At 43.7% G+C, this 22,467-nt stretch overlaps 1 protein-coding gene and 1 pseudogene across 2 annotated transcripts in view; both read right to left on the bottom strand.

Annotated features, from left to right (window-relative positions):
• Window positions 1-16,932, bottom strand: part of ADPGK (ADP dependent glucokinase) — a 34,404-nt gene extending 17,472 nt beyond the window's left edge. For both annotated transcript variants that reach the window (XM_077746038.1, XM_077746048.1), the window contains exons 1-3: window positions 16,656-16,932; window positions 9,228-9,453; window positions 5,939-6,001 (exon numbers count right to left, since the gene is read on the bottom strand). In XM_077746038.1, coding sequence (XP_077602164.1) covers window positions 5,939-6,001; window positions 9,228-9,453; window positions 16,656-16,882 — 516 coding nt within the window. In that variant the 5' untranslated portion in view covers window positions 16,883-16,932. The remainder of the gene's footprint in view (window positions 1-5,938; window positions 6,002-9,227; window positions 9,454-16,655) is intronic.
• A 1,704-nt stretch (window positions 16,933-18,636) lies between these two features.
• LOC144219064 (U4 spliceosomal RNA) lies at window positions 18,637-18,714 on the bottom strand (annotated as a pseudogene).
• Window positions 18,715-22,467: the final 3,753 nt, after the last annotated feature.

Here is a 22,467-nt window from a genome sequence, read left to right as displayed (position 1 = left end):
GCCCAATGTGGGACTCAAACTCAGGAGCTGTGAGATCATGACCTGAGCTGAAGTCGACTAAGCCACCCAGGTGCCCTACCCACAAAGAGGAAGTTTTAAAAAATAACCTTGAAACAAATGAAAATGGAAATACAGTGTTCTAAAATCTTTGCAACACAACAAAAGCAGTTACAAGAGGGGAGTTTATCGCAATGCAGTCTAACTCAACAAACAAGAAAAATCTCAAATAAATAATTTAACCTTGAAAAAGGGTAACAAACAAAATACAAAGTCAGTAAAAGGAAGGAAATGATACCAAAGATCAGAGAAGAAATAAATGAAATGGAGACTAAAAGAATAACAGAAAAGATCAATGAAACTAAGGGTTAGTTCCCTGAAAAGACAAAAGTGATAAAACTGAAGCCTGAATTATCAAGAAAAAGAGAGGTCTCAAATAAAATCAGAAATGAAAGAGAAGTTACAATGGACACCACAGAAATACAAAGCATTATGAGACTATTAACAAAAATTATGCACCAACTGCACAACCTAGAAGAAACGGACATACCGCTACAAACATCTTCCAAGGAAGACACAGAAAGTCTGGATAGAACAATTACTAGTAATGAAATTAAATCAGTAATCAAAAAACTCCCAAAAAACAAAGTCCGGGATCAAATGGCTTCACAGGTGAATTCTATCAAACATTTAAAGAACAGTTATAACCTCTTTCTCAAACTATTAAAAACAACAACAACAAGAGGAGGAGGATGAGAAAGGAATGATTCAAAATTAATTCTACCAGGCCAGGATTACCCTGAGACCAAAACCAGACAAAGACATTACAAAAACAGAAAATTACAGGCCAGTATCAATGATGAACATAGATGCAAAAATCCTCAACAAAATATTAACAAACTGCATTTAAAATACATTAAAAAGATCACTCATCACAACCAAGTGGGACTTATTCTAGGGACACAAGAATGGTTTAATTTCTGCAAACCTATCAATGTGACATACCACATTAACCAAATGAAGGATAAAAATCATATGCTTATCAACAGATGCAGAAAAAGCATTTGACAAATTAATGATAAAAACTCTTAACAAAGTGGGTACAGAGGGAACATAACTCACCATAATAAAGACCATTATATATGACAAACCCACAAATAACATCATGTGTTAAGCTCAATGGTGAGAAGCTAAAAGCTTTTCCTCTATGATCAGGAATAAGACACGGATGTATCTCTTGCTACTTTTATTCATCATAGTACTGGAAGTCTTGGCCACAGTAATCAGACAAGAAAAATAAATAAAAGGCACCTGGACTGCTAAGGAAAAAGTAAAACTATTACAGACAGTTGTCTGCAAATGACACAATACTCTATATAGAAAACCTCAAAGACTCCACCAAAAAACTGTGGGATCTAATAAATGAATTCAGGAAAGTTACAAGACACAAATATCCAAAAATTGGTTGCATTTCTATATGGTAACAGGCAGAAACAGAAATTAAGAAAAAAAATCAAATTTACAATTAGGTCAAAAGGAGTACCTAGGAATCAATTTAACCAACAAGGTGAAAGACCTGTACTCTGAAAACTGTAAGACACTGATGAAACTGAAGAGGACACAAATAAATGCAAAGATATACTACATTCATGGATTAGAAATATTTGTATTGTTAAAATGTCCATACGATCCAAAGCAATCTACAGATTCAATATAATCTCTATCAAAATAACCAATAACATTTTCCCATAGAACCAGAGTAATAAAAAAAATTTATATGGAACCACTAAAGACCCCAAATAACCAAGGCAATTTTGAGAAAGAATAACAACGCTGGAGGCTCAGACTCCCAGATCTCAAGCTATACTACACAATGCCATAGCAATTAAAACAGTATGGTACTAGAATTTTAAAAAACAGACACTAGATCAATGGAGCAAAACAGAGAGCCCAGAAATAAATCCACAATTTATATGCTCAGTTAATCTATGACAAAGAAGGCAAGAATATACAATGAGAAGGCAGTCTCTTCAATAAATTAGTTGGGAAAACTGGACATCTGCATGCCAAAGAATGAAACTGGGCCACTTTCTTAGATCATATACAAAACTAAACTCAAAATGGATTACAACCAAGCCTTCTAAATCTAAGATCTGAAACCATAAAACTCCTAAAATAAAACAGACATCTTAGCATCTTAGCCTCTAAGACTGATGTCTTAGCAATATTTTTTCAGATTTGTCTCCTTAGGCAAGAGCAACAAAAGAAAAAATAAACATAGGGACTACAACAATCTAAAAAATGTTGCACAGCAAAGGAAATCAAGAGGATGAAAAGGCAACCTACTGAATGGGAGAAGATATCTGCAAATGATTTTCTGATAAAAGGTTAATATCCAAAATATATAAAGAATTCATACAATTCACACTTAAAAAAAAATCTGATTTAAAAAATGGGCAGAGGATGGGAACAGACATTTCTCCAAAGAAAACATGCAGATGGCCAACAGACACAGTAAAAGGTGCTCTACATCCCTAAACATCCCTAAACAACATAAATCAAAACCACAATGAGAGACCACCTCATGCATCTCAGAATGGCCAGGATCAAAAAGCTAAGAAAAAGTATTGACAAGGATATGGAGAAAGGAACCTGGGCACCATCGATAGGAATGTAAACTCGTGCAGCTACCGTGGAAAACCATACAGAGATTCCTCAAAATTTTAAAAATAGAAATTTTTTTCTATTTTTAGAAATAGAAAAAATGATCCACATGATCCAGTAATTCTACTTCTGGGTATGGGCCCCCAAAAAATGAAACACTAATTCTAATTTTGCTGCAGTATTATTTTGTGTCAACTATATTTCAATAAAAAACCCAACAACAAAAAACCCAAGATGGGGTGCCTGGGTGGCTCAGTCCATTAAACAACCGACTCTTGATTTCAGCTCACATCATGATCGCACAGTTGTGGAATTAAGCCCCACGTCCCTCTGCACTGGGCATGGAGCCTGCTTTGGATTCTCTCTCCCCCTTTCTGCCCCTCCCCCATGTACACACATGCTCTATCCCCTTCTTTCAAAATAAATTAAATTTTAAAAAAAGATGAACTTCCCTCCAGACAATATAAATTACCAAATCAAGAATGAGAGAGATAAAAAAAAATCACTACAGATTCTACAGACTTTAAAAGAGTAAGAGAGTACTACGATTAATTTTATGCCAATAAATTCAACAATTTAGATGACATAAATTCCTTCAAAGATAAAACTATTGAAGACAACACCAGAAATACAAATTCTGAACTTCTCTATATCTATTAAAGAAATCAAATGTGTTGTTAAAAACCTTTCCACATCAAAAACTCCAACTCCAGAGAGTTTCACCAGTGAATTCTACAAACATTTAAGGAAGGTATCATACCAATTCTACTTTAGCTCTTTTTAAAAAAATACTCAAGTATCTCCTAATTCATTATTACCCAGATACCAAAACCAGGCAGATATATAAGAAAAACACAGACCAATATCCCTCATGGAAATTGATGTAAAATTTTTAAGCAAAATTTTAATAAACTGAATCTAGCAATATATAAAATGGAAAATATATCAGAACCAGGTACAGTTTATCCCAAGGATACAAAGTCAGTTTAACATTTGAAAACCAATGTAATTACCATATACCAAACTAAAAAACAAAACCTCAATCATATCAATAGATGCAGAAACAGCATTTGATAAAATCCAACATCTATTCCTAATTCCTGGCTAAATAATATACACTTACTAAACACACTCTTTATCCTTGCAATCTGGTTTCTATTCTACCATTTCACTAAATATGCCTTTGCCTAATTCACCAGGGTCTACTTCTGAAACACAATATAGCATGGTGATTAAAAATGTGCACTCTGGAGCTTTACTACTTGGGTTCAAATTCCAGCTCTACCCCTTACCAAGTGTGTGACCTTGAACAGTTGTAACTTTTCCATGCCCCATTTCTTCTATATAAAAAATGAGAATAATATGACTTCCTTTATCGGGCATTATGAGATTAAATGAGTTAATATATATGTAAAGCACATAAAACAGTGCATGGGATTTAGTAAGAACTATGTAAATGCTAGCTATTACTATAACCTTCGGAAAACACCTAGGCCTTAATCTCTGGTTGTTTTCAAATGATCACTCTGTCCATGTTGAGAAGCCTTTCAGGAGAGTGCAGTTATGGGTGGTGAGGTCAAGGCAGAGCTGGAATGTGAATCCTGGTTCAATCATTTACTGGCTAGGTGTCCTGGGCCACATTACTTAACTTCTTTGGGCCTCTTTCTGTCATGTCCAAAAAGGTAATAATACTTTATTTCTTCAGATTGTTGTGAAGATTGTGTAGATGTCCCTTTTCTTTTCTCAATCTCCTACTAAGGCCAGGCTTATTGTATCAGGATGCCTCCCAACTGGACTAGTCTTAGGCCCAGATATGCCAGGAACCAACAGTAAATGCTCTTTGCTTCTCAGGATCAGGCAGGTGGCCTTTTAGGGACCAAGAGTCTGATGGGAAGAATCTGGGCTCTAATGAGTTTATAATTGATCTTCTCTTCAATCTATTAACTGGCGATATTTCTGAAAGTCAGCTTTGGAATTTCTAATCTCTATTTGGGAGTTAATTACTACCTATAAAGAAACTGGCTGCAAAAAATTTGTATTTTTCACCCTCATATTTCATGAGAACTTTAATTTTTATTAAAATGCAATGTTCACACTTTTTTTTTTTAATTTTTTTTTTTAATGTTTTATTTATTTCTAGGAGAGAGAGAGAGAGACAGCGTGAGCAGGGGAGGGTCAGAGATAGAGGGAGTCACAGACTGAAACAGGCTCCAGGCTCTGAGCTGGCAGTCAGCACAGAGCCCGACGCGGGGCTCGAACCCACGAACCGCGAGATCATGACCTAAGCAAAAGTCGGACGCTTAACCGACTAAGCCACCCAGGCGCCCCGCAATGTTCACACTTTAACATGTTCTCACATCTATGCATATCCATCTCTTGGTGGTGTACAGTGTGGCTCCATATGAATTTTTTCTCCTCAACCAGCTGATTATCTGTATTTCTGGGTATATCTCTGGGGTCTTGATTCTGTGCCCCTGACACATATTTCTGTTTTCAGGCTGGTTCCCCAAACTTGAGGACTGTTTACAGCTCCCCTCCCTGTCATCAATAGCCACAACTATTTTGCACTTCTCAAGTTTGTTTACTCCAGAATCCTCTCTGTTAAGTCTATCTGCTTTGTCCTCACATAGAAGGGATTCCATTTTTGGAGGCTTTAGATACGTGGTTTCTCCCCTTCTGGCTGCTCTAATCCATTTTACAGCAGGACAANATAACAGAGAACCTGCTTACGTTATTTTGAACAGAGCAGTCATTTTTAATTCTATTTAAACCAAATGTTTGAAGACACCACCACTGACCTCTACCTGAGGCCTTCATTTTCCAACACCCTGGATCCAAGCTCATCAATACAGTCATCTACATTTTCTCTCGTCACTGCGTATTCCCCAGTCCTAGGTCCTGATTCTGGAGCCCACAGGCTCTTAACCATCACATGATATAGTATTTAAGGACGTGGGCTATAGGGTCCTGGGTTAGAAGATTCCATTTCTGATTAGCCATGAACTTCTTAATGCCTTCAGCTTTAAGAGTACCAACTGGGCTCCACTGTTGCCAGGACTGAGATAACTTATGTAAAGCTCTGTCAGGCACACAGTAAGCACTGAAAAAGCATTAGCTATTACCGCTGTCCTACTATTACTATATTGCCTTCTAACAAGCGACCTAGGGTCTGGCACATACTAGGTGGTCCTATATATATTGAATATTCATTCTTGCCCCTAAATTTATTGAAAACACTAGTAAAAGATGGAGGTTTTAAGCTGGGTATTTGACCTACCTTTAAATCTGAGTTGGCTGCAAATTTCTGTCCAATTAAAGCCGCATTTCCTCCTACATAGTGCTGTAAGACAGTTCAAAGTTATTAGACAATATTTTAGCACAACTATGTTACGCAAGTTTAATAATTTTTAATTTAATGAATTCATGGTCCATTTTCCCCCCAAAACATTTTGAGGCTACTTTATAACAATGCCACACAGATGAGGTTAATAAGATCATTAACCTCATAGGTTAACAGACACAATGAAGTACAAGCAAAGGTGGAAAAAAACCAAATATACCAACCATGAAAATCAGTATAACTGACGTAACTGTAGATCAAATCTGGCCTTGAGCTTCCAGGAAGCCATAACAGATAAAGGAAATATGAAAAATGTGGATAAATCTTATCTCCTACACTACAATCCTTCTAAAATGAATGTATGATCGTGTCATTCTCCTAAAAATCATTCAATAGATACTACAATGAACTAAAATCCAACTTCTAAGTGAGGCACACAGGTTTTTTTCTTTACCTGCCCCCTGCCCTCCTTTATACCCTCCTCTCCTGCCCTTTCCTCCCACACCATGCTTGCAACTGAGTCTGCCTTCCTAGGTCTTTGTGCTTTTAGTACACGCTGCTTCCTTTGTTCAGGATGCCTGCCCCTTCTCAGGCACTGGTAAATGCCCAATTACTTCTCAAGAAACAGCTGTACTCACCTCTTATGCCATGTTTTCTGTCCCTCTTACCCCACTGCCACCTCAGCCTCCACAGTCCCATTCCCAGACAGGATTATAGATCCCTTGCTGCCCCTATACTCAAACCTCCACTACAGCCCTTGTCCACTTTGGCTACTCTCATCTGGGTACATGACTAGCTCCCTCAGGGCAGGACTGGCTTCTTATAGTTAAGTGCTCAGTGAATGTTTGTTGCTCAGTTTTGAGAAAGATGTGTTAGAAAATACAAAGGCCTTCCTAGGGCCTGGGTGGCTGTGGCTTAGACGTCGACTTTGGCTCAGGTCATGATCTCGTAGTTCGTGAGTTCAAGCCTCACATCAGGTTCTGTGCTGACACCTCAGAGCCTGGAGCCTGCTTTGGATTCTGTGTCTCCCTCTCTCTCTGCCCCTCCCCCAACTTGCTCTCTCTCTCTCAAAAATAAACATTAATTAATAAACAAAATAACAAGAAAACAAAAACAAACGCCTACTTGGGAGCAAATCTAAGGGTAACAGACTCTAACACAGAACCTCTCCTAAATACCACCTCTCTCAGCAGCAGATCTGGTGATGGAGAGCAGACAACTGATGTTCCATGTTGCCAAGGATGGATCCACACGCTTTGGATACCTGACAGGTAAGAGTTAAGGCTGATGCTTGACTAGGAAAACTGAGAAGCCTCATCAATAGTCTTGCCTAGAGGGGATGCCACCACCTCACCTTCCAGTCCTCAGTCACATGCAGACACACAGACTAAACACACAATTCTAGATTCTAGACATCGCTTTCATCCTAAGCTTTGTGTCGGCCAATTTTCAGATTCAGATAAACAGTAACAGCTTCCTTTAAATAAACGTAAAGCTTTCTGTAATATAGGCTAAAATTTGGTCTTCTGACATCTTAGCATTAATTTATATTTGACAATGACAGCCAAAAGAACTTACCAAAAATCTTGGGGGAAAATATTAAGATTCTATGAAGTGGATTTTAGATTTTTCGTATAATAGTTATTAACTGCTATTTTATCAATGTGCCTTACAGCTTAAGGGAGTTTGAAAAGACTCCAAATTAAGTGTCACCCTAGTGGAAGGTAAATAACACATTTTAGGTTTCATAATTTTAACAAATGACTTGGACAATCAAAAAGCTAGGTGAAGTTTCTGTAGAAAAAAATTTTTTTGCATTATGAAACAAAAGGCAGGATCAAGGCAGAAGAGAACAGAAATTGAATTAGTGGTTCAAATACTATAATCATAAAGGCTTTTAGCAGCACACCTATCATCATGTTGTAACTATCAAGATTCTTTCATAAGAGATCAGAATCTCACTACTGAGTTCAGCTGTAAAAATGATCGTAGCTGACATTTTAACAGCTTGCTGTCCTCTTTACAAACTCGGCTGGGTAAAACCCATGCCCACTTCTAATGTTCAAATGGGAAGCTTCAAAGGAAAAAAAAAACCTTTAAAACCTTAAAAGTTCTCAAAATAAAAGTGGTCATAAAGAAAGGCCTGTGAAAGGTACCAATTAAAAATGGCATTAAGAGCTCCCCTAGCAAGAACCATGTCCAGACTGGGTGACTAGCCAAGGGAAGATTTTAGGTAAGATGAACTGGGGGTGGAGACAGGCTGAAATAAACAATCAAAATTCAGCCTCAGGAGGCAAGAGGGCACGTGTAGCAGCAGGTATGCTGGGGTGAGGGAGGGCCTGAGGTCTCTGGCCCCACAACTTCCTCTTACTCCATGTGAACCTCAAGAAAATATCTGGACCATGTGGGCACTCTAAGCTCTCTCCATCTCAGACAGGTTCTACCTGCAGACTGGGGGTTCTCAAAACAAAGTCCTCAAACAACAAATTCAGTGTAACAATGATTCTGTGTTTCAGGTCTGAGACCACTGATCTAGACCAGCAGTTTTCAACCAGTTTGCTTCTCTCCTCTCCCTAACCCTGGAAACAACTGACCATGTCTGGAGACATTTTTAATTGTCACACCTGGGGAGGGAGGGGAGTGCCACTGTCATCCAAAAGGTAGATGGCAGAGATGCTGAACATCTCACAACGTGCAGGGCAGCCCCTACAACAAAGAATTATCCAACCCTAAGAGTCAGTAATGTCGAGGTAAGGAGCCTGGCTATGGAACACTAGAGCAGAGGTGAGGACTCCCTTGCCATGTAAAAGCTACAACCAGTTCTCTGTGCATTTGGCCTTATTCTGCTCAGGAGGGACTCAGTCATATTATAATTACTCTACATTATCAGCCACAAGCAATACCCAAACAAGTTAAGAGGTAGGTATCCTTCCCACCTTAAACTTGGGTAATACGAAAAAAGAGAAATTTCATGGATGAACCAGAACCAAACTCTTAGTACCGATGCTTCATAAATGTTGGCTGAATTGAACCGACTGGAAACAGTGGAGTTAATGGAAGTTCAGACATACATCTTACAAACAGGGGAAAATGCTGTAGAACTGGATTCCCAACAATCACCCTTGGGAGAGAATGAAGGAAAAGTTTATCAGTTCTTTCTAGGAACCATACAAAAAGGTATCTTTCCCCACCTTCTCTTAATTTACTGCTGGTGAACCAAACAGACCTGGGCTCCTGGGAGCTCTGACGCAATCTGAGCAATGCCATGGAAAGCTTCCTTATCACTGAAGAAGCGCTCAGCTGCTGCTCCCTTCTCCATGAAGTGAATGAAAGTTTCTTCCAGATCATTCCTTGAATGCAGGATGGTGTGATCTTTCCCATTCCCAGGACTCAGACCAAGCGCCTGCAAGAGCTTCACTCCTGAGAGCACTACATCCACACAGGCATTGACTCTGGAAGGAGGAAAGAGACAGCATGAAAGAAAAAACCAGAAGCACCAGGGCAGCTAGTCTGCATTTAACAACAGAGAAATGTTTCCAGAAACTGTATTCAAACAGAAAAACAGATGAAGTGGATCTGAAACCTTAACTGGGAAGTACACAGCATAGGCAGAAGGAAGAGTCCTTTATTTGGACATATGCCAGAATATTTCTTTGGATCAGAACACGGGATTCTTTTCGGGGCGCCTGGGTGGCTTAGCCGGTTAAGCGTCCGACTTTCGCTTAGGTCATGATCTCGCGGTTCGTGGGTTCGAGCCCCGCGTCGGGCTCTGTGCTGACTGCCAGCTCAGAGCCTGGAGCCTGTTTCAGTCTGTGACTCCCTCTCTCTCTGACCCTCCCCTGCTCACGCTGTCTCTCTCTCTCTCTCCTAGAAATAAATAAAACATTAAAAATTTAAAAAAAAAGAACACAGGATTCTTTTCAATAGGTTGGCAAATCTTTATAAGCTACAAAGAGAAGACAAGTGCTCAGCATTTTAGAACAAAGATATCATGATAACACAAATACAGCACTTCTGAGAAAATGCTGACAGAGCCAAACTGTCTGGATTCATACTGGCTTTGTGACTTGGGCAAGTCAAATTTCTGTATCTCAATCTCCTCATTCATAGAATGGTGTAATATGGGTACTTAACTTATAGAGCTGTTTTGAAGATGAAGTTAATATATGCTTAGGAACACTGCTTAGTGCAAAGTAAGCAAAATGTAAGTTTTGGTCAAAAGTCAAATATCAGAGAGTTTCCCTCCAAAGACACATTTGGAAGGTGGTAAGACACTAAATACCTAAATGTCTAAGTACTCCCAGCTGAAACTCTTAAAGAGTTAAAGGTGCTTTAAAGACTTAGGCACACCTGCAGTCTTGTAACAACTTATCACTTGGCAGGGATTCATTAGATCAATCTATGACCTTAAAGGGATCATAAGAAACCAATGCTGCATCACCTGGTTGGCTCTGCAGACTCAAATTATAAAGCACTCTGGTTGTCTGGCATGGCCTCTCCCCTACGTGTGCACATCAAAGTTCTGGCTTATATTTTTAATGTTACTTTACTAAACGCCATCCCTTAAAAGAGAAGGGTCAAATAATTTGGGTAGCTAGATGAGGACTTCCTGTCCCCCACCCCAGAGTCACCTTTATTCCTGCCTCTGCCTATTGAGGATGTCATTCTTGCCAATGGGGCTAGATGACCACACAGGCAGCTTGTAAGCCTCTGAGAGGACCTAGGCCCACAGCAGGCCAACAAATAGCTCCTGTTGAGAAGGGGGCTGGGCTTCCAGGTGAAATCCAAGCAGCTTTGAAACTATAAAATATAATCAATAAAGAAGGCTCAAAGGATTGGATTCTAATATGGAATACACCTACAATGTTTCCTTTCTAGTCTCTTAAAAAACAAACAAACCAAAAAAACCTCTACATCTGGAAATTAACAAAGTCATTGATGGTGGTAATCCCTAAGAAAAATGGGATTGGGTAAGGGAGAGGAATTTCATTTTTCATTAGATTTGTTTCTAATTCTTATAAGCACGTATTACTTTTACAACTGAAAAACAACAATTTTTAAAAGGTTCATATGTAGACTAGATATAAGGTTTACAATGGCAAGGAAGAGACAGACCTCTCCTAGTGATACAAACTGACTACACTCTCATCATAAGGATGCTTTATTTTTCCCCTATGGATCACGTGCTTTAAAAAAGATTTCTGCCTACCGATCAGCATTTAAATGCTCAAATTTACTTTACATTGACATTCATACGGCAGGTGCTGAACTGTGTTTAAAAGACATCCCTTTCATAGTCCTGCATGACCATAAACCAAGCACACCTTAGAAACTGGTCTCAATTCCACCTCATACAGGGTGTTTTTTATTTCTACTGGATGCAACATTACATGTCTAAAGGGTAGACTCTTAATAGGAATACTATCCCTGGCTCTCAGATTCAAGTAGGTTCCCTAGTTTCAGACAGTGCAAGTTTGGACAGCAAGAGACCCTATCTCCACCAAAGAGTCCTATCTAGGAAATGTATCCCAATGGATTTGGGTACGGAGTATGGAGAACAAAGACACTGAGGAATGCCCATATTTGAAGACAGCGACTTCCACAAATACATCACCTTCATATCCGTATCATATCTATAAATATCCATAGGATACTAGATACTCTTGATTCTTTTTTAAAAATTTTTAAAAATACTTATTTATTTTTGAGAGAGAGAGTGAGAGTAACAGAGGGGCAGAGAGAGAGAGAGAGAGAGAGAGAGAGAGAGAGAGAGAGAGAGAATCTGAAGCAGGCTCCAGGCTCAGAGCTGTCAGCACAGAGCCCAATGTGGGGCTTGAACTCACAAACCGTGAGATCACAACCTGAGCTGAAGTCGGACACCTAACCAACCGAGCCACTCAGGTGCCCCCAGTTTGATTCTTTAAAGATGAGAATGGTGGAAGTTTACAGAAGTTACAAAAAAACAAAACCAAAAAGGAACAATGTTCAGCATATTTTGCAACATAAGACAAAGCCCAACAGAATTCTGATTTTATTCCCCCCCCCCTTAGAATTCTGATTTTAAAAAATGTAACTACCATAGGAACACTTTCCACCCCTCAACTTAATCATGCCATGAATACTAAGGGGAAAAAATCTTATAAAAGGAAAACATGTTATTTAGTAGCTTTTAATAATAAAAAGATCACTGAACATCTCTGTGCCAGACACCAAACTAAGTACTTCCCCATGTGCTTTCTAGTTACCCTTTGACCAGAGCAAGAATCTTCCTCTGCACTTACCTCAATTCAACAGCATCTGAAAATGTAAACAAGCACATTGCCTATGTCATTTTATTATCAGGGGAACTCAAGAGAGGGAGGGAGCAAAAGAACCACAAAATTATGCTCATTTGACTTTACGCAGAATTTCACAGTTGAGTAAGAAAGATATAAAAGATTATGAGTTTGGAGGAAAGGAAGACATGGATGAAATAATTGGAAAATAAAGCAAGGCAACAGATACTGAATGTCCAAACAAGAAGAAGAGCTATAAGGGCAGGGGAGCCTGGACTTCCAGGCCTTACTGTCAGAAGCTTGTTGGGGGGCATTGGTTGGGGGGAGAAGGGGGCACAGTTCCCCTTCTAGGCTGTAAGTTTTTTTAAAGGCAAGGATGGTGGTTCTCATCACCTCCCTTCTGTTTCATTATCTATAAAATGTTTCCTTAGGTTCTTCCTAGGTTTAACCCTATACCTGAGATATTTACAATAGGCAATCATAATCACCAGAGGCAGAAGTGCAGAGAAAAGAAATCCAAAGGGGCAGGGGCAGTGATCCCTGCGCAGAACTCTGGATGGTGCTCTGGACAGAGAGAGAAGGCTGGTATTTCTGAAGCAATGCATGGTAAGGCACGCATTTTCAGAGAGATCACTCTACTTTGCAAAACGCAGTAAGACAGGCAAGGAGTCATCACTGTTTTCAGTTGAGAGAAGCCGAGGCTGGAGGCTGACTAACATTCCAAAGGCCACAAATGGAGGGGCCTAAATTCAAACCTAGATTTATCTGATACTGAAGCCCTCACAGGCAGCGTGCACAAGCATAGCTGCAGATGATGGGATTAACTTTCTGTCTGGATACAATAAGAATGTGGATCTAGTTAGAATGGAGAGTTGAACAGAGGAGTGGAGTAAGACATGCTTCGAAAGGTCAGGGGAAAACCAGGTATTGAGGAATGAACACTAGGTTCATGATTCACCCATTGGGTCTTAGGCACCAGAGTCTGATTTTGGAGCAGAGGAGGTGGCACATTTTAGAAAGGTGTGGTAGTGTGCTTGCCACTGACCATCTTCTTGAAACTCCTCCTATCCAGTTTTTCTCTGGGCCTTGCCACCAGCCCCCTACATGCTGGTGACTCCCAGAATTCCACCCTTGCCATTTACCTTCCCTTCTTGCTCTCTTCCAGGGTGATCCTATCCAGTCTCTGACCTCAACCTAACTATTGGTATCCCCAAAGCCTGCAAGCCTGTTCTCAATATGGCTCCTAAACTTCAGCTTCACTGTTAGCTGAAGGCTCAGCTTCATTTGAAATCCCACAAGCAGGTACAGTGACCTTCCTCTGAAATCCAACCTGTTACCTTTCAACACAAACTTTTTCCCTTTTCTTAATCACTTTTGGCAGTAATGTGGCATGAACACGGTCGAAGCTAGAAACTGGCTTACTGTGACTCTGCTACTAGATGACAATATTTGTATCTGCCTATATAAGGTTATAAAATACCTGATGCTGAAAACTTGTCATTTTGGACTGCCTTTCTTTACCACACTCAACCTGTTAACAAATCTCACATCGAGTACAACTGTCAATGAAAAAAGGCTCTTCTCTCCCTTCATCCAGACCTCACAAAGGCCTCTTAACTAAGGTCAGGATGTCAAGACTTTCCTCCTTATGAACCACACTTTCATTGTGCATTGAGAGTGCAAGTGAATGTGTGTGTTCTCCTGAGAAGTCAAACTACAACAGCCCCTCCCCCAAATAAAATTCTAGTGCACGTACTGCAACTTCTCTCACCTATGCCTCGCATATTGCCATTTTTAGGGCTAAAATAAAATCACTTTGGGTAATGAAAAATGTTACCAACGGATGTCTGTTACCCACAAAAATGATGTGAAACTGTCAATGGGGTTAGAGCCACGGCTCAAAACCCATCCTTTACATTCCTTTCAGGAATGTAACGAAGAAGAACTTAGTCTTATTTACCTGCTTATAAAACTTTACTGCTCTCCCACCACCTTCCCTGATATAAAAGGCCCTTCTCAGCATCATTTACTAACCTCTCTCTACCATAAGGTCCTTCACTCAAAACACGGCCAACTTGCTGTTCCCAAACTGTTTACTTCACATTTGGTTCTCTCTGCTTCAGTAGACTTACTCCCCCACCCTTGTGTGGAGAAATCCCCTTTCTTCTTCAGGGCGTATATCCCATGCAGTATATCACTATAGCAGAATATATTTTCCAAGATGGCCACAAGATGTTCCATCCCACATTCTTTTTTACAACGTGACATTGACATTCCTCCCATCAAGATGCGCTCTAAATCCCAGCCCTTTGAAACCAGTTGGACCTAGGACTGTGGTAGAAGTTAACGCTATGTGCTTTGAAGATTAGGTGGTAAAAGGCATTAAGGTTTCTGCCTGCTCGTCTCGGGACATTGTCTCCTTACCCTGCTATGAGAAACCTACGTAGCTGCACAGAACGCCTGCTCAGGAGAAAACACCAGCTGAGGCCGTAGCTGACAACCACAACCAACCTGTAGGAGGATTCCAGTCCCAGGCACCATCTGACTGAAGCTGCGTGACAACGCACGTGAGAAGTGCCTCGCAGAGCCTAACTGAACCTCAGAATCAGAAAGGATAATAAAATGACCATGTTTTAAGCTACCAAGTTTTGGGGGGATTTGTGATTCAGCCATAGTAAATGTAACATCACTTTCTCAGACAGATGGAGCATTTTCCAAAACCTCATCCTGGGAAGAATCAGTAATCCTTTGGGACACAAGGCTACCTTGTTTTTAGCACTAGTTCTGCAAAGCACTTTTGATAATTGTTACAGACAGCACTGTGTGCCCCTGTCCCCCACCAATTCATATGTTGAAGTGCAAACCACAAACGTGACTGTTTTTGGAGATAGGGACTATTTAACCTAAGAGGGCTAAAGTCCACATAGCAAGAGGAAGAGACACCAGGAGCGTGCATGCACAGAGAAAAGGCCATATGGGTACATGGTGAGAAGGGGGCATCTGCAAGTCAGGAACAGAGGACCCACTAGAAGCCAATCTTGCCAGCACCTCACCTTGATCTGAGACTATCAGCATCTACAACTGTGAGAAAATAAATTTCTGTTGTTTAAGCCACTCAGACTGTGGCATTCTACTATGACAGCATGTGCACTAATAATGAATGTATCTCTTTTCAACAAATGAGGCAGGGATGTTGCTTCACCCATTTCTGCATCCTCAGAACTTAGCACGGACCTGACACATACCATGGAGGTGATCATTTTTATTGAATGTGCATTAACACCGGGAAGGACAATTAAGAAGCTGATAAGGAAGTCGGTGAAAGGGCCTGAACTTGAAAGAAGAGGTAAAAGGGGATAAATCCCAAGAAACAAGATACTGATATTAAAATATATATATCTATCTATCTGACATGCGAGTGCTCTTTACAGCAGACACCATGCTAGATCACACGATTATTGTGTCTAACCTTCAGGACAATTTTGCTCTGCCTTATTAGCCTTCCCCCAGCACTGAAAAATCTAGCAGAACACTTCACCGATGGCCTGCTTTCGTATGGTGCTTTTAGGGGGAGGCAAGATATTTAAGGCTAACTGAGCCAGGGTGTAAAGTTAGTATGAAGAGAATACATTTTTGGAGAGGAACACAAAGAAAGGTGGCACTGTGAGCTGAGAGAACCGTATATATGCCACGTCGCTGAAGTCAGGGGAAGAAGAGAGTTTCAAAAAGCGAACCTCTTTAGCGCGTGGAAGCCTGCAGAGAGTTGGGAACGAAAACTAAAATAAGGGCAACTGAACTAGAAAATCAACAAGTCACCAGTGAGTTTTGAGAGAGTAGTTTCAGTAGAGTGGTGGTCTCCCACACTTCCTTGTTCGGGAAGGGAAAACAAGGGAAATAAAATCGGCACTTAAAGGCAGCGAGCACGCCACTCACTCAAGAAGTTCAGAAGCAAGAGGATACGCGTCGTTAAGAACCAGGTGTCTTTGACCGCAAAAAGGCTGAAACAGAAGAGCTGAAACAGGAACGAAGGAGACTGGAACAGGAGGGTGTCAGGCTGCGCGGGATTTGCAAGAGGCTACTAGGCGGGTCCTCCCGAGAAGAGAGGGACGCAGAGGCTAGCTAGAGCAAGAAGCAGTCTGGTGAGTCCTTGCAGCAGCGACGAACGAGGCTCGTCCCAGACCTCCGACGCTTCTCGTCAAGGAAGCGGCGTGGACACCAGCGCCGAGGGGGCCTCCCGGGGACATCTGGGAACCCGTCTCTGCGCGGCTCGACCTCCCAGCTCCCCAGCCGCCCGGACTCCGCCAAGGTGGCCCCAGGAAGCCCGGAGCGGCCGCACCTCCGTGGAGAGACCCAGAGCCGCAGGGCCCGCAGGCACTCACCCCACGGCCACGCGGCGCCAACGCCGGGCCGGCCGTACAATGAGCGCGTCCCAGGCGGCCGCCAAGCGGCCCTCAGGGGAGCCGGGTCCCGGGGGCGCGGGCGCCAGCTGTAGCGAGCTCCACAGCGAGCGCAGCGCCGAGCCGGGCAGCTGCGGCTCCAGCAGGAGGACACAGCCCACCGCCAGCGCCAGGAAGCCGGCGTACGCAGAGCCGCGCCACAGCGCCATGGGGACTGAGGCGCCGCAGCAGCCGGCCAGCTCCTTTCCCGGCCCGCGCCTCTTCCGTCTCGGCGTGCGCCGACGTCGGCACGCGTCACGTCACGCCGGCGCGCCGCGGCCCCCGGGGGGCGGGCTGGGAGCCGGGCTCCGCCCCTCTCCGCCTGGGCTGACTCCGGCGCTGGGGGGCGCGGTTGCGCGGCCCTGCACGAGGTTGGACAAAGGCCGGAACGCCGAGCCGGGCGTCTTGCGCCGCGCGCCGCCGCAGAGCTCTAGCCCGTATCCAGTACGAGAGCGGCGAGGGCACGTTATTTTTCCCAATACGACGGAACGGACGGATTATGCAGAAGCTGGCCCACCTCACGTTAACCTTTGAGCCCGTCATCGTCCCCATTTGAGCAGCGCCTGCAGTTGCCTGGAGGGGCAGCAGTTACACTCCCCCTCTTTTAAGCCGTCCCTCCGCGTGTGTCCATCCTCCACTGCCGACTTCACGCTTCCTCTGCCTCCTGGGGGGAATAGGTTCAGACGGCAGCAGCGCCGCAGCGAGCCCCTGGGGCACGCTTGGCGGGGGGATTCGGCTCCTTTAGAGGGTAGCCGAGGCCTCCCGCCACTCGAGGCCCATGCCAAGACCGGAGAGCCAGCAGCGCTCCTCCTCGAGGGATGATCACATTGAAGCCTTAAGATAACCCTCTGGGGGGTGCTGTTCCCTTTAGCAATGTAAGAAAAATGCACAAATGCACACAGTGTGGTGTTAGGAAAGTTACAGAATTGGGTTAAGAAACACGGGGTTCTCCTCTTTTCCGTTTGATAGGGCTTCAACCCAGGTAGGCCCTGTCTTCCTCGTTGGGACCCTCTTTGTCCGAGCCCACATTGAAACCAGTGAAGCTCGGCTTGTTGCCAGTTCATTCTCAGTGGGCACCACGTACCTCCTGGTCTTCTTCCCTGGCCTGTTTCCGTTTTTGCCACTTCCGCTGGCTCCTGACGTTAGCTTTGTGTCTAATTTTCCACTCTGCCTCTGACCTTTGGACTTGGCAGTGAGACTTAATTTCCCTAGCTTTGATCTTGGGCGATAGGGTTTATTCCCCCACTTTCCCCACCCCTATCCCCCACATCACCTGCACTTCCCAATCCTTGGCCATTTCCGCTGGCTCCTGACGTTAGCTTTGTGTCTAATTTTCCACTCTGCCTCTGACCTTTGGACTTGGCAGTGAGAATTTCCCTAGCTTTGATCTTGGGCGATAGGGTTTATTCCCCTAGTTTCCCCACCCTATATCCCCCACATCACCTGCACTTCCCAATCCTTGGCCATCTACCTTCCCCTAGCTAACCCCACCCAGCCCACCTGATCGTAGCAGCCTTTTCAAAGGAGATGTTCACACAGGAAGAGATTGGGGCTGCCACGGAAAAGAAAGAAGCCAAGGAGCCAATAAGATTTGCGTGGAGCCACAAAACTGTCTTCTCTAGAGTTGCCTGTCCCTTCTCTCTCCTGAGATGTGTCAAATCAGTTCCTAAGATAAACTATTCCCTCTCATGGCCCCCAGTGGGCATGTTTCCCTACCATCCCAGAGATGACTGAACCAGCACTTAAAAGCAGGGAATCCACGGGGCGCCTGGGTGGCTTAGTCGGTTGGGTGTCCGACTTTCGCTTGGGTCATGATCTCGCGGTTCGTGGGTTCGAGCCCCGCTTCGGGCTCTGTGCTGACTGCCAGCTCGGAGCCTGGGGCCTGTTTCGGAGTNTATATATAAAGCAGGGAATCCACCAAAGGCAGAGAACACTTCTCAATTAGCAATAATTTTGCCTCAGACAAACTGCATTGGCTATGATATTGCCCCTGCAGAAAGGTCAGAGGACACTTTTCTCTACTGAGAATTTGGACCAAGAGTCAAGAGTCTGTTGCTGTTTTTGTCTGTTTTTCTTTTCCTTTTCTGGACCCACAAGGTCACATAGGCTTGACGGTCAGATACAGTTAGTTAAATATATTTCCAAGATGAAGTTTTAGGGGTACTCAGGAAGCTGAACTGTGGGGGGGACCATGGAGCAGACAGCCCTAGATATACAGGGAAATGCTCCATACAGAGAAAGCTGCCCGGGGCCTTCCCTTCTGGTTCCCAAGGTAGCTGCTGAACTGCCAGCACTTTGAACCTAATTCTTTTGCTTCTTTCTAGGCTTGCCAGAACTCCCCCCACCTCTAATCCACCAGTTTTATTAAAATATAATTGACATACCAGTTATAACACTGTATAAGTAAGGTGTCCAACATGATTTGATACATGTATATATTGCACAATGATTACAAAAAGTTTAGTTAACATCATTGCCTCCAATAGTTACAACATTTTTTCTTTGTATTTAAGTTGTACTCTCTTAGCAACTTTAAAATACATGCTACTAGGGGCACCTGGGTGGCTCAGTCCCTTGAGCATCCGACTTTGGCTCAGGTCATGATCTCACGGTTCATGAATTTGAGTCCTGTGTCGGGCTCTGTGCTGACACCCCAGAGCCTCGAACCTTCTTCGGATTCTGTGTCTCCCTCTCTCTCTGCCACTCCCCTGCTCATACTCTGTCTCTCTCTCTCAAAAGTAAATAAATGTTGGGGCGCCTGGGTGGCTTAGTCGGTTGGGTGTCCGACTTTCACTTGGGTCATGATCTCGCGGTTCGTGGGTTCGAGCCCCGCGTCGGGCTCTGTGCTGACTGCCAGCTCAGAGCCTGGAGCCTATTTCAGAGTCTGTATCTCCCTCTCTCTCTGACCCTCCCCTGCTCACGCTCTCTCTCTCCTAGAAATAAATAAAAATATTTTTTAAAAAAGTAAATAAATGTTTAAATTTTTAAAAAATACATGATACTAGAACTTTTTATTTAGCCACCTAGATAAAACTACAGCAGCTTGAACAAAATGGGGGTTTATTTCTCATGTAAAAGTCCACATGGGGTGCTGATACTCCATGGGCTGCAGCCATCTGCCCATTATCAAGGCTGCTCTGGGGCTCTTGCTGGTTGGTTGCTCAGTGTAGGTTTGCATTGTGGGTGATGGCAGGGCTGGAGAAAGAGTGTGGACATCACTTCCAGCTGAGAATAACAGGAGCTGCAGGAAGAATACCAGCTACATTTGCCAGTCGTGGCAGAGTCTAATGTGACTTCTGGTCACATACACAGTCACAGTGGCCTTAAATTCCTTCTCACTCATCAGGAGCTCAGAGGTGAGCATTTACCTCTTTTTAGTGCTCTCACCCCTCTTGAAATATTTCCTTAACGAAAAATAGTCATTTTGGATTCTGATCATCTTATCTGTTTAAGAGAGACTGCAATACATTGCAAGCTGTTTTTCTAGAGGTTATATTTCTGGGGGCAATTATCCAAAAGAGCCCGGAATGGGCAGCTGTGGCTCCATTCCCTAGGCTGAACAAAGAAAACAGGGCTGGGCAGGCCTCAAAGTACCCCTTCCCCCACTCAAATTGCTTCCAGACATGGCCTATTACTGTTGGTTCTCTCTCCTAGGATCTTGAAATGAGAGAAAAAAGCAATTTGGTTCCAGAAAATTCAGAAGCAAGTGGAGGCTTCAGATGTCCTACCAAGACTCTGACCTGGAAGGCCCAGGTGCAGATCCCATCTTTCTACAAGGAATTGGCAGAGTACCATCAGTGCCCAAATAACCTGAGCTTTTGGCTTTGACAGAAGCACAAGTCCACACCACCCATGTGATCTGAAGGGTTTTAAGGAGCAAGTTTGTTCCCACATTGGAACCGAAACTAAAGTGGTACCAAATAGTCCTTACGTAAGCCGGGCTAACCCACTTTTCCACATTTCCAGGCCTCTGGGGTTTCATCCAAGCTGCTCTCTGAAGTCCACACTGTGTCAAGGCCTTTGCTCTTGCCAGAGACACAGCCCACCACAGACCACACCCAAAGGCCAGAGAGAGCTCAGCTTTGAAGGTTGCAGAAAACTCTAAGGAGACAAAAGAGAAGGGATAAAGGATCCTAGGATTTGAAAAGAGAAAAGAGAAAGCCGTAGCCCTGGGCAATCACTCTCCTCCCTAACCTGCCATCAGGAGGACACTAGAAGAGCTAGGAGGATGGGGGGGGGGGGGGCCTGGGTGGCTTAGTCGGTTAAGCATCCGACTTTCGCTTAGGTCATGATCTCGCGGTTCGTGGGTTCAAGCCCCGCGTCGGGCTCTGTGCTGACTGCCAGCCCAGAGCCTGGAGCCTGTTTCAGAGTCTGTGACTCCCTCTCTCTCTGACCCTCCCCTGCTCACGCTGTCTCTCTTTCTCTCCTAGAAATAAATAAAACATTAAAAAAAAAAAAGAGCTAGGAGGATGGGTTGCTGAACAGGGAGAGCCAGAGTATTAAAGGCGCTGGAGGCAGGTGACAAGAATGTCCGCAGCAGAGCATGACAGTTCCTGGACAGCAACAGGACCTCCTGAGATTGGGACAGAGAACTTCTTGTGGGGGATGCAGGTGTGGTGGCCCTGGATTTCCACGTTGGGATAAACTGCTTTGGGCCAGGAGCAAGTGCTGAGTGAGGGCAAGTGGCAGGGCAGAGCTGTCTGGGCTTCTCTCCGGCAGGGGCCTATGAGCTTCACAGGGCAAATGAGTAAGGGAGCAGCATGAGGCAGGGGCCTGTCCCGCAGTGCTTTCTCCGATGTCCCACGCTTCTGGAACACAGCTGTCACCCTGGCTGCTGCAGCTGGTCACGCTCAGGGGCCCTCCAGCTTGGGGCTCCTCTACAGGCCGTGTAAACCGGCCCTGCTGTAGGCGCTGGAGCGTGTTACAGCCATCACATCTGGGTGCTGTAATATTTGCCACATACTTTTGGAAGGAAATGGCAAGTTTGCCTTCTAATGGCATTTCCTTCTCTCTCTCTCTCTCTCTTTTTTAATGTTTATTTGTTTTGAGAGAGTGAGCAAGTGGAGGAACGGCAGAGAGAGAGAGAGAGAGAATCCCAAACAGGCTCTGCACTGACAGCGGCACTTGAACTCATAAACCATGAGATCATGACCTCAGCTGAAATCAAGAGTTGGATGCTTACCCCACTGAGCCACTCAAGTGCCCCTAACTCTGCATTTCCTTTTTGTTTCAAAAACCCTAACAATTTTACATATATATATTATAAATTATATATACAAATGTTTATTCATTTTTTAGAGAGAGACAGAACATGAGCAGGGGAGGGACAGATAGAGGGGAGACACAGAATCCAAAGACAGGCTCCAGGTTCTGAGCTGTCAGCACAGAGACCAACGCGGGGCTCGAACCCACAAGCTGTGAGATCATGACCTGAACCAAAGTCGGACACTTAACCAACTGAGCCCCCTAGTGCCCCTAACCCTAACAGTTCTAGGACCACTGGGTCCAGGAGTTGTTTTCCAAAAATAAATAAAGGAAAAAATAAAAGGGAGCAAAAACATCCAAGTGGTATGGGATGGCGGGGCTGCTCTAGAGCGGCCGGGGGGCCAGGCTTGCTCCATCTTTTGCTCTGTCATCTGTAGGATGACAGCATAGAGGGGTGGATGTGCCATGATAAAATCTGGGGTTCTGAAAGAAAGGAGAGCTGGCGAATGGCCATTGCAAGGCAATCCACACCTTCTACTCCAGTGGAAAG

Source organism: Crocuta crocuta, unplaced genomic scaffold, assembly GCF_008692635.1.
Source record: "Crocuta crocuta isolate KB4526 unplaced genomic scaffold, BGI_CrCroc_1.0 scaffold130, whole genome shotgun sequence".
NCBI lineage: Eukaryota > Metazoa > Chordata > Mammalia > Carnivora > Hyaenidae > Crocuta > Crocuta crocuta.
The sequence above is the reverse complement of the archived record's forward strand: the minus strand, read 5'-3'. Positions and strand labels throughout refer to the sequence as shown.